At 40.4% G+C, this 18,538-nt stretch overlaps 1 protein-coding gene across 14 annotated transcripts in view; it reads left to right on the top strand.

The window, feature by feature from the left end:
* LOC136831460 (probable phosphorylase b kinase regulatory subunit alpha) overlaps positions 1 to 18,538 on the top strand; it is a 239,786-nt gene that overhangs the window by 211,966 nt on the left and 9,282 nt on the right. For 13 of the 14 annotated variants that reach the window (XM_067091940.1, XM_067091944.1, XM_067091947.1 and 10 more), the window contains 2 exons: positions 7,848 to 7,937; positions 9,022 to 9,135. In XM_067091940.1, the coding sequence (XP_066948041.1) occupies positions 7,848 to 7,937; positions 9,022 to 9,135 (204 nt within the window). Of the gene's footprint in view, positions 1 to 7,229; positions 7,294 to 7,847; positions 7,938 to 9,021; positions 9,136 to 18,538 lie in introns of those variants that run through there. The other variant, XM_067091949.1, reaches the window with a different exon arrangement.

Genomic DNA, 18,538 nt, shown 5'->3' on the forward strand with positions numbered 1-18,538 from the left:
TCATATCCCTCTCCCACTTCACTCTTTCTTTGGCTAGCACCATGTGAGAATGCTCCTGTTCCCTCTATCCATCATGCCATTGGATTCATGGATGTGGATGAGTAGCTTGCTGTTATTGCCTTTTACCTCCTTTGAGTACTTAGATTTGGATTTGCCATGTGACTGGTTTTGTTTTTCTCTATGGAGAAGAATGTGATGAGTGCCAGTGTGGGGGACATGAGCAGCATTAGCGATCACTTAATGTCTCTCACACTGGTAGACCCGTATGTACTTTTTTTTATTTTTTTGCAAAGGTAGGGAATGTACTCGTTCCTTTCTCTGTGTTGAATGTGCTTTGTGGTCCTCACCTGAGTGGGAGAAGTATGGTTAGGGGGGTAAGAAGGCCAGGAAGATTTTGCTTGGTTTCTCTGGAACAACACTCTTTCGGTGACACTGCCAAACCCTTCCAGTTCCTTCTTGCTACCAGCTGCCATCCCTCTTTCACCTACACCTAGATCTTCCCTCCCTAGGAGGGTTAGCTCTCCTATGACTTACAAACCCATTCATCTTTGGTCTGAGCATGAGGAAGCCATTATGGAGATATCTTCATTTGAATACCTTCGTAAAATCTGGCCTACTCTTAATCTTTCAGGTAGTCCATTGCTTGCTGCCTTCCTAGACTCAGTGGCAGAAAAGAAGAATGATGAACCAACCACCAGTGTATCTGCTGCTGGGCAACCGAGTAAGGTGGTACAGTCTCTTGCTCTTCTCTGTCGTTATACTTGGTTGTGACTGAGTATCAGGCCACCCACAGTGGAGTCAGAATCAAGGTCTGAATTCTGCTTGGACTGCGAACCTGAAGGGTCCCATCTGCCCTCTCCTTTGAGAGGCTCATCTACTGCTGGATAGGATCAGCCCTGGTGTGGCCTCCTCATCTTCAGGAGAGGAGGTAGCTCGAACATGTGGGGATCCTTCAGGTCCTGAGGGACTTTCCCCTCCAGAACCCCTTCAGCCCAAGTTGGAGCAGCATTTTCAGAAGGCTATTTCACACATTCATAGAGACAGTAATCTCGGGGAGGTGACCTCGGCTTTTTACCTACCCACAATTTCATCTACGGATCTAGCTTTGGGCACCACCAGTCAGATTGCCACGGTCTTGATTGGTTCATGGTGTTTTGGGGGAGATGAATGCACTGATCTACAGGTCAGGGGATTTGCTCACCTGCAGCAGATTAAGCAAACCCTTCCTCCTCCTCCTCCTCCTCCTCCTCCCCTTCCTCCAATGCTTTCACACCAGCGAAGGTTCCGCGCTCTAGAGGATGCGGAGGGTACTCCTTTGCGGTTGGACGTCATTGTGCCAGCTGACAAACAACCTCCCCCTTATGGTTTCTCTTTCATTTCTACAGAGGCCAGTGTGTTGGGGTCCTTAGCAGTGGTGTTGCTGCAGGCTTTCTCTAGTAGACCTGTGGATGAACTCTCTCACAGACTCAGCTGCGACGGATATCTCATCCATGGATGAGAGAACAATGCACAGGAAGTTGTTGGTGTCTAGAGGTAGTACTCTTACCTTCCTGGCACACCAGGTCTGCAATCAGTGGGCAAATCTGGTCCTTCACCGGAGAGATACTTTTCTCTCCTTGTTTTCCAGGCAGTTGCCCACAATAGTAGCCTCTTGATGCATATCAGTTTAGTGTTGAGCTCACCTCTGTATTTTCCTCCAGGAAAGGTAGAGGCAGCAATTAAGCCTTGGAGATAGGATTCCCAAGACTTTTATTTTTAACCTTGCTGTGCACTTCAGTCTCTCACAGGGGCAAAGACACCTTTCACTAACTCTTCAGGTTCAACAAAGCCCTAGATGTTGGGTGTGCCAAAGAAGCCTGCATTTCAGAAGCCCAGACAGGAGTGTCAGTCTTCTTCCTCTTTCATGAAGGGCAGGGAGTCTTCCCTGTCCTTTTGTCCCTCCATCTCTGGCCAGCTCAGGAAGGTAGGAGGAGGTCATTTAGAGTACAATTCCCTATGCTGCCACATGCAGGGAGTTGCGTACCATGCCATTAGGCATTAGGCTGTAGGTTGTATCAGTCCTCTGGGATGGGTACAGACTTCAGTTCAAGGACATTCTTCCACCCATCTTTATGACACCAATACTATTTCCAACTTATTCCCAGATTTGTGGAAATCTTGTGCCTTGTTGGCAGAGGTGGAGATGCTGTAGAAAGGCGGTGTGGAAGTTGTAGATTGTCAGTCTTCAGATTTTTACAGATGCCGTTCCCTTGTAAAGAAGGTAGTTGGGGGTTGCAGACCTGTCATCAACCTCTCGGCATTGAATGAGTATGTTCAGCAGACTTGTTTCGAACTGGAAATTGCATGTTCAGTGTTAAATTCTATCAGAGAGGGCAACTTCAGGCATTTGATTGACCTATAGCATGCGTACTTTCAAGTGCCAACCATCGGGACTCTTGGGAGTACCTCTGCTTTGTCTGCAATAAGACAGTGTTCCATTTCTATGTCCTGTGCTTCGAACTGGTGACAGCTCCTCATGTTTACTCAGGTGATCACCTTAGTCTCAACTTGGGTCCATTAAGAGGGTATTTGCATTCTACAGTACCTGGATAATTGGTCAGTCCTGGCTTCCTCCAGGGAGTGCCTTCATCAGGGCGTGGATCATCTGCTAGTTTTTTTGTCTCAATATGGGAATTGTGATCTTAGGAAGAAGTCTGATCTCATCCCCAAGCAGCAGGTAAGGTATTGGATATGCCCTTGGACACTGTATTAGTACAAATGGGGGGACAGTGTCTTGAACCTTGTGTCAGTTGGCATTGCAGATTCATGAGTGGGTAGATTTTCAAGCTGTAGAGTTGTCAGCCAGATACTTGCTGGGCAGATGGAACATTCTAGTGGATCAGCTCAGTCCCCAGGGTCAGTTGGTGGGGACAGAGTGGTCCCAACATTCCTCAGTAGCAGAAAGGTTGTTTGCATGTTGGAGGTCCACCACGATTGATCTGTTTGCAACTAGATTGAATAGAAAACTTCCAATCCTCTGTTTCCCAAGCCAAACCTTTGGGCAGTGATGGAGGATGTATTTCAAGATCCTTGGAACATTCTGGGTTTATACACCTTACTACCTTTTAACTTCCTCCACAGGGTGATCAACAGTGTTCATCACCTTGGGTCTTCAGATGACTGGTGGCTCCTTGTTATCCATATATCAAGTGGTAGACAGATCTGCTGACACTCCTGGTCAAAGTGCCAAGAGAGTTGCCCCAGTTGCTCACCCTCTTGTGTAACCCGCACCTTTGCAGTTACCATCAGGCAGCTTTGTCTCTCCAACTTCACGGGTGGAGGTTATCTAGCGTATCCTGCAAGAGAGAAGCTTTTCAAAAAGGTCAGTGAGAGAGATGTCTGGGTACTACTGTCATTCCTCTGCAGAAGCATACCAAGGAAAGTGGGCCATCTTCTGTGATTGATGTCATAGATGGGGTTGCTCTCTGGTCAGAATATCTATTTAGCGCATTGCAAACTTCTTTATCTATACCTTTGTGGAGACCAGCACCTCTTAGTTTCTGCAGTAACAGGCTATCTTTCGGCCTAATCTTAGGTCTTCAAATTGAGGGGGTTGGATCTCTCTGCCTCAGTGGAGTTATCTGTGATTATGAAAAACTTTGAACATTTTTGCCCTCTTCGGGAGCTTTGGCCTCAGAGTAGTATGTATTGTTATTATTATTATTCAGAAGATGAAACCTATTCATATGGAACAAGACCAAAGGGGCCATTGATTTGAAATTCAAGCTTCCAAAGAATATGGTGTTCATTAGGAAGAAGTAAGGATATGTAAAGGGAAATATATAAACAAGAGATCCCACTTATCAAAAAAGAAAAATAAATTAATAAATTGATAAAAATTTATTAAAATGCAAGGAGAATAGTATTAGGATAGTAATGCATTGCATCTTCATTTGAACTTCTCAGGGAGGCTGTTCCATAGTCCAGTGGTGTGAGGAATAAGGGCCCTCTGGAACTGAGAAGTTCGACAGTGAGGCGAGGCACATTTACTGCATATCGGTGCTGCTGTTCAGCGAATCTGGTTGCTCTCAGTAGGTAAAGGGGATCAGGGATCAATTGTGAGTGTGAAAGATCTCTGTTGAAATACAACTTATGAAAAAGTGACAGCCAAGAGACCATCTGTCAGTGGTCCAAGTCATAACTGCTACTTTAAGGAAACAAGAAACCTACCACCATGAACCACTCTATCTAAAAGAGATGAATCTCTTTTAGAAGCAGACATCCACACTGGAGAACAGTAGTCTAGTAAAGGAAGCACAAACGACCTAAAACAGGTTGCATTGATTTTATCACTGTTGTAAATATATGAGGCCTTACAAACAATACCTAACTTCGTGCAGCATTTTCTGAAACTTTCATTAGATGTTTCTCAAAAGTTAGATGTGAGTCAGAAGTTACACCTAGAATAGTTAAAGCTTCAGACTCATTCAGCAAAGTTCGATCCACCTGAAGGGGAGGATGGGGTGGGAAATCTTTACAAGGTCTGCTAATCAGTAGTGTTTTTGTTTTACTGGAGTTCAGCCTCATACCCCACTGACTACACCATCCACTAATCTGGTCCATGTCCCAATTGAGGCTGAGGGCAGCTTCATTTCTCATAAGTGGAGACTTTACAACACCCACAAGTTTTTCATCATTAGCATACTGAACAATCTTGTTTTCCAGGCCAACCATATCACTTGTATACACTAAAAATAACAGTGGACCAAGAGCATTACCTTATGGAACTCCAGACAACTCGCTGCTGCCTACCTGTAAGGAAATCTTGAAATAATCCTAAAATATATCCACCCATCCCAAGATTCTGAAGTTTATACGGTAAATATAAGTGCCTTGTGATGTACTAAATCGAGAGCAGCACTAAAATCTATTCAAATTATTCTGCACTCAAAACCCTTATCAAGGTTCCCTTGCAAATGGTGAGTAAAGTCTAAAAGAACATCGCAGGTACCTAACTGCTTCCTATACAGTAGACCCCCAGTATTCGTGGGGGATGTGTACCAGTACCCCCTGCAAATAGCTAAAATTCGTGAACAATTTAAAATATGTATACTGTATATGTACCATAGAGAAATCCGTGAATCTGGAACCGCAAATAGGCGTGGATTGACTGTATGCATATTGACTATCAGCTAACAATCCGTTAGAGTCTACATAATTACATAGTGGCTTAAAAATAAGTTTTGCAGAAGCAGGAAAAATAGAGATTGGCCTGTAATCACTGCAATATGCAGATATGCCATTCTTTGGAACAGGCACTGTATTACTAAGCTTGGGCTCATCCGCAAAGATGCTACGTCTACATAAAAATATATAGAATACAGTAAACCCCCCGTATTCATGGGGATGCGCACTGCAACCGCCCCCCCCCCCCCACGTGAATAACTAAAATCTGCAAATACTGTACTTAGAACCCTTCTAAAAACACTTAGAACTGCCTATTTTGATAGTTCAAACACAAAAAAAACTCTAAAAATGCTTACACAGGTATTATCCTACTTACAGTGGGGTTAGGTTCCAAAAAACCCATCGTTTGTTGGAAGAAACTTATCTCTAATATAGCCTAGCCTACACTAGGGTATTCAGTATCATGTATACATATATGGCAGCCAAGCCTACACTATAAATTATACTCCATACATACACATTATAGTAATTATTAATATCAGCTAATTCTAGAGGTTCATGCAGAGTGTCTTATGATAATTCAATACAAAGAGAAATTGAATAACAAACAAGAATTAACTCGGCCTACACTATGGTATATCGTATACATATACGGTAGCTAACCTACATTATACAGTACTGTACTCTATATTCACATATTAATATTGTATTATACAAACATCAACATAACGAATATGCATGTCTTCCATGGATCTTTTAAAATGTTATGCTTTACTTCACTGTATCCAATAATATTGTATATATTCTTATATTGTTTTTGTATTATAAATTGCGATCATAGCGATCAATGTTTTGTTTTTGGAAATCAATTACACGGTAAGTTTTTTTTGCTGTATTAACTCAGTTCAGAGCCCTTTTCTTGATTCTAGTTAGCGTAAATGAATCTCTAGATACTTTATTTATATGGGGCAAGGTTATTTTTTGTTATACGAAGTCTTTTTAAGTCGAAACATAACTTAAATACGTCTCATTGTGAAATTAATTTAGCTATTTTTTTTCTTTAACAGATGACGTTGGCCATTTGGGGGCATGTTTGTTTTGTGTAAAAAAAGATCAAGATTCTGTTCGCTATTTTCACTTGATTTCATTACTGTATAATATGAGCTTTACGTATTTATCGTTTTTCAGCGTAAAAACAGCAGTAATGTGTTCTATCATGCCTAGTAGTTTTGATTAAAATACTTTCTCTCCAATTTTAATTACGGTAGAGTTTCATCCATGTTGCTGATGCACGATAATTTATAGTCATTAGCAGCTTGAACGTTGTTTTCTCAGCTTCAGCTACAACTTGCAGCATAAATTTAGCAGTATATTTCCTTGCCGATCTTTTATCCATAGCAAATAAGGGTATAATGTAAAAATATATCGGTCCTATTCTACTTAACGTCATTTGTAACATAACTACGGTAATTGTTTACTACCGTACGATGGTTGAAATACAAGCGAAACAGCTGTTGTTATAAAATCTTTTATAAATATTGTTGTATTGGTATTAATTGCTTACTCCATCGCCAAATCAAATTATCGGTGAATTATCGTAACTCGAGCACTACCTGGTACCTGAGTATTTTAATAGTTTTATCACAAAAAGTGCAATTAGTCATGAAAGTTACATGAAAATACAGTAAATAGTGAATATTTCTCAGTGAAAAATACTGCGAATGGGCGAATTTTCCGTGAATAATGTGTATATATGTTCCATAGAGAAATCCGTTAATAGGTGAGTCCGCTAATCGTGAGAACATGAATACAGGAATTTACTGTATACTTATCTTGGGAGACAACACAACAGAAACTTTCTTAAAAAACAAAGGGAAGAAACCATCAGGTTCTTCTCCACCCCAGCTATCAAGGTTACACTATCCAGAATTTTCTTAACACCCCTGGAGCAAAATGCATATTCGGTAAGAATAGGTTCAGGATGACAAGTATCAGGGAGAGGGCATCCTCAGTTGATTGCTTAGTTTCAAAAGCTTGATGAAGCAATTCATCCTTTTCCCTAGGGCCGGTAACCAACCAATCTATCATCATCTGTTAGTAGTGGTGGAATGGAAGACAAGCCTGACCCAGAGGTAGATGATGCCAATTTGGTCCACCACAGATGAGGCCAAGTAGTTCCTTCAAGTTTCCTCTTCAAGGAATTATTGTAATTTCTCTCGGCTGTATGATAAGTTCTATTCGCAGCACAGTGAGACTTAACAAAATTAGTGTAATTTTCATGTGAACGATTTCATCTCCATGCATTGAAGTTGGTCTGTTTGTCATGGTAGGCTCATCTACATGTATCATCAAACCATGGCTGGTCATTTGTCCTAAATTTTATGACCTTTCTATGGACATATGTTATTAAAATAGCCATCAGTTCTATGGACATATCTTATTAAAATAGCCTTCAGCATTTCATTCAACTTCTTGGGATCAGGATCTAATGAAGCATCTGAAATATTAAGTGCCTGACAAGCTTCAATAATACAATCCCAATTGTTTCTGGATTTCAGCCAGACCATTCCCAGTATGAAGCAGAAATAATGTTTTGACTTTTATACAAAATAGAGTTGTTGTACTTACTAAGCTGATTTGAGATTTGTTTTTGTGAAAATGTAAATCTTGTGTTCTTACAGATGACAGCAGGAGAGCTGAAGTTTGCACTTGAGGTGGAGACTGTGCTGAATACAATTCCTCAGCCTGAATACAGGCAGTTGGTTGTTGAGGTAAGTTAAAGCCATAGTGTTTGTTGCCACATCTTATAAGCTTCTAAGAAAATTAGAAGTTGTTATTTTGTAACAGCTAGTTAACATTATATTGTAATGGATTTGCTAGAAGGAATGATTTCAGGTGATAAGGTTGATAGTGAACATAAAGCCTTTAAACCCTTACATGTAATAAACAGTCTCTCAGTGCCCAGGTTATTGGCAAAAAGTCAAAGTAGTAACACTTTCTTAGACATCCCTGAAGGTATGTTCAGCATATATCTCAAAAGGTATTCTTAAGTTCATACATTAAGGAAGCAAAAAAAGTATTAATTTTAATTGGCAACTGTACTGACTTGTTTTCCAATAACTGAAAGCTTTTTTTGTTTTCCAATAACTGAAAGCTTTTTTCAACACCTGCATTTATCCTATACAGTATTGTATGACATTCGCTTATATATATCTCATTGGTTTCTTATTCTTGTACTGTACTGTGTATTTCTATATATTTTACTATTTTATACTTTTTACCTTTTCCTTATGAGTCCTCTTTTCCTCTGTCTCTGTATTATACTGTTTACTTTTGTATGCTTATATTCCATTTATAATTTTCTTTCATGAACCTACACATAAAAATGCCTGTTAACAGAAATTTTGTAAAAATTTTGTTTGCTTCTTTCCAACAATATTTTTTTACCATTTCACTTATTAGTATTTGCTATTTGCTTATATGTATTTCATTCATCAGTAAAACAAATAAAATGAGTACTGTACTGCATATTATAATAAGACAAATTAAAAACTAATTTCCATTGCCAATATTTTTACATATATAATCAGAATTTGCATTAATCTCATTATATTTTATTGTAGATACAGTTGAATTGTCATCACAGTCTCAAAATATACACAGCAAAATATTTTCATCAGGAGTGGAGCAACAGTATGAATGTGTTCATCTTGTCATGTAATGATTAGCATGAGTTCATTGATGTGTTATCCATTTGTTGTGGTAGAGAATAGATAATGGTGTAGTTTTCTGAAAGTAGTTGAGCTAGGATAATAAAGTCCATTAACATTTAAAAAAGTTGCTTCTATTATTTAGGCTTTGATGGTGCTGTCTATGGTGCGAGAATACTACGTTTCAGATTATTTGGGAGACATCGTTTCAGCTCAAGACATTGTTCACTTGGCTAATAATATCTTTTTACAAGATCAGGTAAGTAACTCTGCTGTATAATATACCTTATAATATTATTAGTCATGATTTTGCTTTCAGTATATGACTCAGTGAAGTGCTTTGAGACATAAGGGGTGACAGATCATTGGAAAATTTAGTTATCCAGGAATAGCCCAGCAGCCAGTCAAGAGGAATAAAATATACAGTAGTTTCTCATCCACACTAATATTGGGGTAGCAGAAATGCAGATAAGGGCAGTGTTCTACCCCACAGCTTATGTTAGCTTATCTCGAACTTTACCTAACCTTGCAATTTACTTTGCTCCTCATCCTACTGTATGCACATACGTTTATAAAATACATTTCAGGTACCTTAAATTAGTTGGTGTCTGTGAAAAGTAGGGTGAAACCAGGAAGACCAATAATTTTAGGTTTCATTATAATGACTTACCAAAACACTGTAAAAGCTTTTATCTCTTTAAAATCGACACGTCCGAGATATAAATTTTCAAACTTTGTTTGGAACGCTGATACAATTGGCAGGAGACCCAACCCCACCGGATGCCGGTGGGGGTAGTGTGGCAGGAGACATACCCATAAACCCAGGTCAGTTTCATTCTCGGTATACACAATTAGTGAAAACCTGAGATAACGTCTCCCCCTGCGGGGAGGAGGAGGCCTTTACGTTACAGTGTTTTGGTAAGTATAATGAAACATCATTTTATCATAAAAATGTCATTTTCATTATAATGACTTACCAAAACACTGTAAAAGCTGATTCCACATTTAAGGTGGAAGGGCAGGGGATGAGGTACCAGTTATTGAAAGGTTACACACACACAAAAAAAAAAAAAAAAAGAAAAGGAACAAACCCTAACCATGGGTATCTTAAGGATCCATACCAACAAAAGGGCAGGCGTCACCTTACCTGGTAGATGGGCTTTTGCAGGGAGGTACTGCTGCTGGTTGAAGCTCCATTACCTGCAGAGGGTTTGGGCGTAAGCACTGCTAGCCACTCTGCTCCATAACAACCCAAGCAGTCAGGGAAGTACACCGCTGACTGAGACAAGGGGTGACTTCCTTTTGCTCTTGCCCTGAGCAATTGGAAAGCAACCAGACTGAAAAACGGGTCTCACCGCCTAACCTAAAAATAGTTAAATACATCCCCCTTCCCTATACCCTCGGCAGCTCAACTAGAATGGAGGGTACTCCAGGTGAACTGAGCACCCCCGGCTTCCCATTAACTCAGCAACCATAAAACCACAGGGGGAAGGAAAGATAAGGAACCTACCCCCCTAGTGTGTTCCCCCTAAAACCAAGCCTGCTACCGATACGGGACCTAACGCAAACAGGTCCTGATACGCAACTTCAACCTCCCTAAGGTAGTGAGACGCAAACACCGACTTCGACCTCCAGAAGGTGCTCTGTGTGATCTGCGAAAGTGACTTATTATGACGAAAGGCCACTGAAGTTGCTATTGAGCGCACTTCGTGAATGTGAGACTTGACTAGGCATGCGTCCTCTTCGTTGATGTGCCTGTGTGCCTCTAAGATGAGTTCCTTGACGAAGAAAGCCAGGGCATTCTTGGATAGAGGTCTGGTTGGATCTTTCACTGAACACCACAGGTTAGAGGAACGTCCTCTGATGCTGGCCATTCTGGCCAAGTAAGTTTTGATAGCTCTAACGGGCACAAAGAAGCCTCCAATTCTTGAGGGCCAGCCACTTCGGAGAGGTTCTGAATGGTAAGGACCGAGGCCACGGGTTGGAAGGAGACTCGTTCTTGGCCAGAAAATTCAAGGTGAACAAGCAAACAGCATTACCTTGTGAAAAACCCACTTCCTTGTCAATGGCTTGTATTTCACTAACCCTCTTTGCCGTTGCTAAAGTAACCAGAAAAAGGGTTTCTTAGTGAGGTCTCTAAGAGAAAGACCTTCTAAAGGTTCGTACCTTGGAGACATTAACCACCTCAAAACTACATCTAAATTCCAGGCAAGGGCAGGTTTTGGGGCCTTAGCTGTGTCTAAGGATTTGAGGAGGTCTGACAAGTCTCGGTTATTTGATAGGTCTAACCCCCTATGGTAGAAGATGGAGGACAGCATAACTCTGTAGCCCTTGATGGTTGATGGCATCAATTTTCTTGAATCCCTCAAGTAAATGAAAAAATCGGCAAGTTGAGTTATAGACGTCGAAGAAGAGGAGATACTATTTTTTCTACACCAGTTCCTGAAGACTGTCCACTTGGATTGGTATAATTTGCTCGAGGAGTCCCTTCTGCACCTCGCAATAGCCTCTGCAGCCTTGCTTGAAAAACCTCGCGCTCTGATGAGCTTCCTGACAGTCTGAAGCCTGTCAGAGCGAGAGTGGACAATCCCTGGTGGAACTTCATTAGGTGGGGTTGTCTGAGAAGCGACTTCTTTTGAGGGAGAAGCCTCGGGAAGTCTATCAGGAGATCTAGCAGGTCCGGGAACCACTCCTTCCTTGGCCAGAACGGGGCAACGAGGATCAGCTCGACCTGCTGATGGAATTTCACTTTGTTTATCACTTGCCTGATGAGCCCGAAAGGAGGGAAGGCATAGGCAAACAGGTTCGTCCAGTCTAGGAGCATGGCATCCACCAAGTGAGTCAGTGGGTCTGGAACTGGTGAGCAGAACACTGGGAGACGATGGTTCTTGGAGGTAGCGAAGAGATCTATTATGGGAGTGCCCCACAGATTCCACAGATCTAGGCACAGTTGCGGGTGCAGGGTCCACTCCGTAGGGAGAGTCTGGTTCTGACGGCTGAGTTGGTCCGCCAGGACGTTCAGTTTTCCCTGCACAAACCGAGGGAACAGGGCCACCCTGTTGCTGTCCGCCCACAGAAGAAGGTCCCTCGCAGCTTTGAACAGGGCGAAGGAATGGGTACCTCCCTGTTTCCGGATGTAGGCTAGAGCCGTCGAGTTGTCGGCGTGAACAGCGACTGCTTGGCCTGAGACGTGGGTCGAAAATTCCTGGAGAGCGAGGTGAATGGCCAACAGTTCCTTGACATTGATGTGGAGCTTCTTCTGTTCGTCCGACCAAACTCCTGACGTCCTGAGGTTGGCTAGATGTGCTCCCCACCCAACATTGGACGCGTCTGAGAACATCTGCAGGGATGGTTGTCTTGGGAGGAGGTCCAGACCCTCCGAAAGCCTTTCCGGCGACCTCCACCAGAAAAGATGCCCCTTGACGTCGGGGGGAATGTCGAAGACCGTGGAGTCCGTTTGGGTCCTTCTGTCCCAAGAGTCCCTGAGGAAAAACTGTAAGGGTCTCATGTGCAGACGGCCTAACCTTACAAATTGCTCCGCTGACGACAGAGTTCCCAGGAGAGCCATCCACTGACGGGCGGAGCAACTGTCCAGGAGGAGAAACTTCTCCACCGTCTGAAGGCAGGAGGAGACCCTTTTGGGAGACAGAAAAGCCCGAAAAGCTAGACTGTCCAGAGTCATCCCCAAATAAAGAATCCTCTGTGACGGAACTAAGCTCAACTTTTCCGTGTTTATCAGAATCCCTAAGTCCTGAGCTAACCTTAGGGTTCTGTGAAGGTCCTCCATGCAGCGGTCCCTTGATGATGAACGGAGTAGCCAGTCGTCTAGGTACAAGGAGATCCGAACTCCCTCCAGGTGGAGCCAATGACCTGTCGGGCGAGAATCCTGGTGAACACTTGCGGGCTGTCGACAGGCCGAGCAGAGGGCCCGGAACTGGTAAACTCTGTCCTTGAAAACAAAGCGAAGATACCTCCTGGAGTCCTGATGTACTGGAATGTGGAAGTAGGCATCTTCCATGTCGAGGGTCACCATCAATCCCCCGAGTTAGTGCCTGAAGAACTGAGCGGTTTGTTTCCATGGAGAACTTGGTTTTCACTAAGTACATATTGAGAGCACTTACGTCGAGAACTGGCCTCCAACCCACTGATGACTTGGGGACTACAAACAGGCGGTTGTAGAAACCTGGGGTTGACACGTCCTGCACTACTTCGATGACCGCTTTCCCTAAGAGAGACCAGACTTCTGTCTCTAGGGCCGAAAACTTGACTGAGCCTCTTGAGTATGCTGTCAAGGAAATGGGAGAATTGGAGAGAGGAGGAGGTTGGGCGAACGGCAGACGGTAGCCTATTTTTATTCAATATTAAATAACATACGTTTGAAGTGACAAAGTAGATCATTATATTGAGAGAAGTAGTACTAAACAATAATATTACAAGTGTTTGATTATTTTGGAACCAAAATGTCTTCTCTCATAAATTATTCATATCCGTAGAATATACATGATATTATTATTATTATTATTATTATTATTATTATTATTATTATTATTATTATTATAGGCAATCCCCAGTTATTGGTGGTAGTTCCATTCCAACGGCATGACGATAACAGAAAATCAGTGATTTTCAGCGCTTATCAACGCCGACAAGCGCCAAACGTTGCCGATTTTCGGTTATCAAAGCCTCTGTTAGGTACGTATTGGTGCCAGTACGCAATTATCGGCACCAATAAGTGGAAATTGGCACATATCAGCACCGAAAATCGCAGATTTTTCTCGCTAGACAAGTGCCGAAAAACCAGATTTCCGATAACCGGGGACTGCCTGTATTATTATTATTATTATTATATTATTATTATTATTATTATTATTATTATTATTTTTATTAATATTATTATTATTATTATTATTATTATTATTATTATTATTAACAAGTACACAGGTACAAGGCGAATTGATTTAGGGTAGCAGTGTATTGCATCTTCGCTTGAAATTTTGAGGTTCTAATTGCACAACATCCTTAGGGAGACTGTTCCACAGTCCAACGGTGTTAGGAACAAAAGATCTATGGAACTGAGAAGTTTGACAGTGTGCACATTTACAGAATATTGGTGCTGCTGTTCAGTAAATTTAATCACTATATTGGTGCTGCTGTTCAGTAAATCTAGTCACTTTTGGGAGGAAAAGAGGATCAGGAATCAGTTGTGCTAGTAAAAGTCCGCTGTTAAAATAGAGACCAACCAATGATGGTCCAAGTCATAACTGCTAATGTTACGAAACAGAAACTTACCACCACAAGCCACTCTATCTAAAAGAGATAAATCTCTGGCAAAAGCACATCCACACTGGAGAACTGTATTCTAGTAAAGGAAGGACAAAAGACTTAGAACAGGTTGCTTTGACTTTATAATCATTATGAATATATGAGGTCTAATGTATAATATTTAACTTCTGTGCAGCATTTGCTGACTTACATTATATGTTTCTCAAAAGTAAGATGTGAGTTAAAAGTTAACTAAGCATATTCTGTGCGTAGTGCACGATAGTTTTGCACAGACAAAATGTGGTCAGATTTCCACACTTCCATTTGCATGTGTGCATGGCTTTGTGAAAGCTTATCCAGTACTTACACTCATATGTGGAAAATACATTATGTATACAGTGTACATTGTTTTGTAAAGGACTGTCCCAGTTCTATTTGTGCCCTACAGCTTCCACTGTTGGTATTGGCTGATTAACATGGTCATCAGATAAACTAGGAATTCCAGGTGTACATTATAAACAGTACATATACACCACCTGAGTAGTGAAAAAGGTAAATTAAATCCTGGGAATGGATCAAATGGCACATTTTAGTAATGCAAAGGTGGCATAAATCAGAATATGTCAAAGTTAAAGATATGTGATATTTCCTAACTCATTTGAATTATTAACAGTAAAAGCAGGTATTCCATTGTTCAGTCACAGTGTTTTATTGGCCATGGCATTGTCCACACCAGGGTTTTATGTTACATCATGTTCAGCTCCAGTGGCCATCTTTTTTTTGTTTGTTTTTCTGTTGTGTTTACCATAAAATATACATCAGATATGTTTTTAATCAATTATTTGTTGGAAGTACCTGCCTGATAGAGGATAACACCTTTTTCAAATAAGCATAAGCATCTCATCCTATAGATGAATGGTTCACTCAACATTTCAGAGTATGAGAGAATGGTATGTTAGCATCAGTCGACTTAAAGATGACTTAAAATTCAGTTCATTGAAAACCTTGTATTTTTGCAGTGTTAAGGGGGAGCTCTGACATGTAGATCAGATCAGCTCTTTTGTTGTTATTCTCTATAACATGTCCTAACCTCTGATTCAGGATTGTAAATAGCAGTCCAGGTTCCTTGCAACTTCAAACTTTGCAAGGTTTTCCATGCTCTTTTTAGGAAATGCCACAAATCATAGTTGTCGTGCAAACCTTCTTTACAAATATCATCGCCAAGAACTTGTTGAAAGCAAGAAATCCCATTTGTCACTCCAAAAGGTACATAAGTGAGTGTGAAAAGCCACAGTGGCAGTACAGTATGCAGTTGTTCTGAATTCATTATTTGTCTGATTTTTGGTGGGTTTCAGATCTATTGAGATAAATCATGTATATTTTAGTATCCCAACAAGATCGAATACTCTGGAGAGTGAGAGTATGAAATGGGATTTTTAAATCTATTATATAATATATTGGTTGAGTATAATAAGACTTCTGATTTGAGTACACCAAGGACTTTGGCCAGGAACAGAGATTCTACTGTATCTTGTAACAGATTAGTAGAATCTCCTCTTAAATGAAAGCTAGATTTTCAGCATAATACATAAAGGACTACTATAATTAGATGACAGCTTGTAAAAAGAGGCTGTGGTTAGACTGAAGGACTTTAATGGAGGCGATCTACCTCCAAAAGAGTGACTTACATGCATACTTGGAAAGGAATCATGACCTAGGAGGATAGGACCACACAGGTTGTCCATCAATGATTATTGTTTATTCTCATGAGACCTCATGAGACCACACCATTCAGCATACGTATTACACTGCCCTTAATTACCATTTGATCCTTACCAGAATCCATTGACACTATAACAGCAGCAAATGCTGTTGAAAGCATCAGGCATTGTGCAAGCTGTTTGAATGAGACCATCAGTCTCAACAATTGCAATATTAGGTATCCATTTACTTTTGCTTCAGGTATGGCAGTCCAAAACTGAGGAAACCATTATTGCACTGTTAATGGAAGCAGAATCCTTTATGGTTCTTGAACTGAGTGACAAAATGAATGTATTGACTTTACTACACATGTACAAAATGGCCAGTTTTACCAAACTTGGAACAAGTTGCATTTCTGCCTATACAGCATATATTAAACAGTAGTACTATAGTGATCCACTACAGCAGTAGCATTGTTTAGAAGTAATAGCAAATCCTGAAAGAATGCTGTTGTAGGGCTATCCATAAATTTAGCACATGAAATATAGTACTATAAGTCTGTTTTCTTCTTCACTGACAATGAAATTTTAAACGAACATACACAAATACTGCATATCTGGTGTTGTAATGGAAACCAACAATGCAGAACTGAGACAAACACAGCTTAGCAATTGCAATTTACCCCAAATACCAAACTCCTTGGATATCATTCAGCCAGTCAAAACAGTTTATTTGTGTTAAGCCATTCAGTACACAGCTTTCAACTCCACACTAAGGATACTGACCCAGACTTGCAGAGCAGTGGTTATCAGTATTTTGTTCTCCCCTCTAGAATTTTGTTATCCACACCTTGAGCTGTTCTGTAAGCTCAAGGGCTTGTACCCCTTATGCAAATGTTTAGAAGTGTAGGGCAAATAGATGAGGGATGACTGGTTTTGTTTCACTTTTCAGCATAATATTTTTCTTAAAATTTTATTCATACCCATTTTCATTTATGAATATTTCTAGAGCAAGGCTAGTGATGTAGAAGTTTGCTCAAAATCTCTGTGGAATTTTACAAATTCAGTAGTTTAGCCAATAATATTATAAGCTAGGCTATCTGGTATAGGGTAGGGTTAGCCTACATTCAACTATGTTACATGTTATATTTTTCAGTTTAGTAAATTTCATATACAGCACAGGAAAATAATATGCCTAACTGACAAACCGTGTATTATACAATGCAGATAGTTAAAAAAATAAAGCAAAAAATCTAAGGTTAGCCTAGGTTACTAGTATATAAATCACTGATACTGCCTGTTCTTGTTAGGTGTTGAGCTTAGGTATGTCATTGTTAAGTATGAAGAGTAACCACTTATAAAGAGAATATCGTGCAGTAGAAATATTAAGGCAGTTTCACTCAATTTTTATGTGTTGTGGGTCCAGTTTTTAGACCTCCAGGTAACTGTAAACCAGATACATTGGTAAAGCCCCTTGTGCCCAATATAAACAACCAGAACTCTCAAGAAACTGGCACATTTTTCCTCCACTTTTTCCTCCACCTGCCACTAAAACTGGAATTATCAAGAGAGAAAGAATGTTCACCTTTTTTAAAGAAAAAACTCCAAATAAATTTTCATGTAGCCTTTCCATGGACAGTATCAGCCAGTTGTACTATCCTTCCACCTCCCTACTACTCATTCCTCCCAATATCCTCTGCTTCCGATGCATAACTCTAATGGTGGCAGAGTGAGTGCTTAAATTTGGAAACAAAAATAAAAAAACAAAATTGCATTTTAAATATAAGAAATTATTTAAATGTCTGTGTATTAGAATAAGATGCTTAGTATATTTAATTGAATATTTTTTTAAATTATTGTGTTTTTGTAAAGTAAAGCCAATGTGTAAGCCTAGTTATGGGCCAGCATGCATGGGCATTCATACATGCAAAGTCCATGTACATGTTTGCAATGTTGTAAGACAACTTGCATATTTCCTTTGTATTGTCTAGTCTCTCTCTCTCTCTCTCTCTCTCTCTCTCTCTCTCTCTCTCTCTCTCTCTCTCTCTCTCTCTCTCTCTCTCTCTCACAAAATTTTATAGCTCCTCAGTATACGAATTTAACTCGTTCCAAACTCCAATTTGTATATCAAAATTTTCGTATATCAATCTGAATATTCCCATAAGGGATAATGGGAATTCAGTTAATTCATTCCACACTCAAGAATTTCCCCCATATCAACCCTTTGTACCCACTTTAATACAATTATTTTAAGTGCATTCACAATATGTCGTTTATGATGATCATATTCAACAAAATAAATAATAAAGCATTTCACAATAAAATTTAACATAAAAGATGACGCACAGCTGACTTGAGATAAGGGAGGGAGCGTTTAGTTAAGGAGGGCAGGAGAAGAGACGGTAAAAACATTACTGTACTGTATGTACGTAAAAACGGTAACAATTCACGTAAAAAAAAATAAAAGAATAAATTTAACAATGATACAATATAAAAACAATGAAATGCAATACAGTAACAATAAAAAATCAAAAGAGAATCTTACCTCGAGCGAGTGTTCGGGACAGTGCTAGTGAGGCAGTAGAGAGATGAGCGAGGGGATGGTGGTGGGTTATCGGGTGGGAGACGCGGGTTCACTTCCCACTGACTTCCCAGATGTGCCACTGGGACCAGGCTCGGTTGATTTTTCTTTTCACTATG

This window comes from Macrobrachium rosenbergii, chromosome 48, assembly GCF_040412425.1.
Source record: "Macrobrachium rosenbergii isolate ZJJX-2024 chromosome 48, ASM4041242v1, whole genome shotgun sequence".
Taxonomy (NCBI): Eukaryota; Metazoa; Arthropoda; class Malacostraca; order Decapoda; family Palaemonidae; genus Macrobrachium; species Macrobrachium rosenbergii.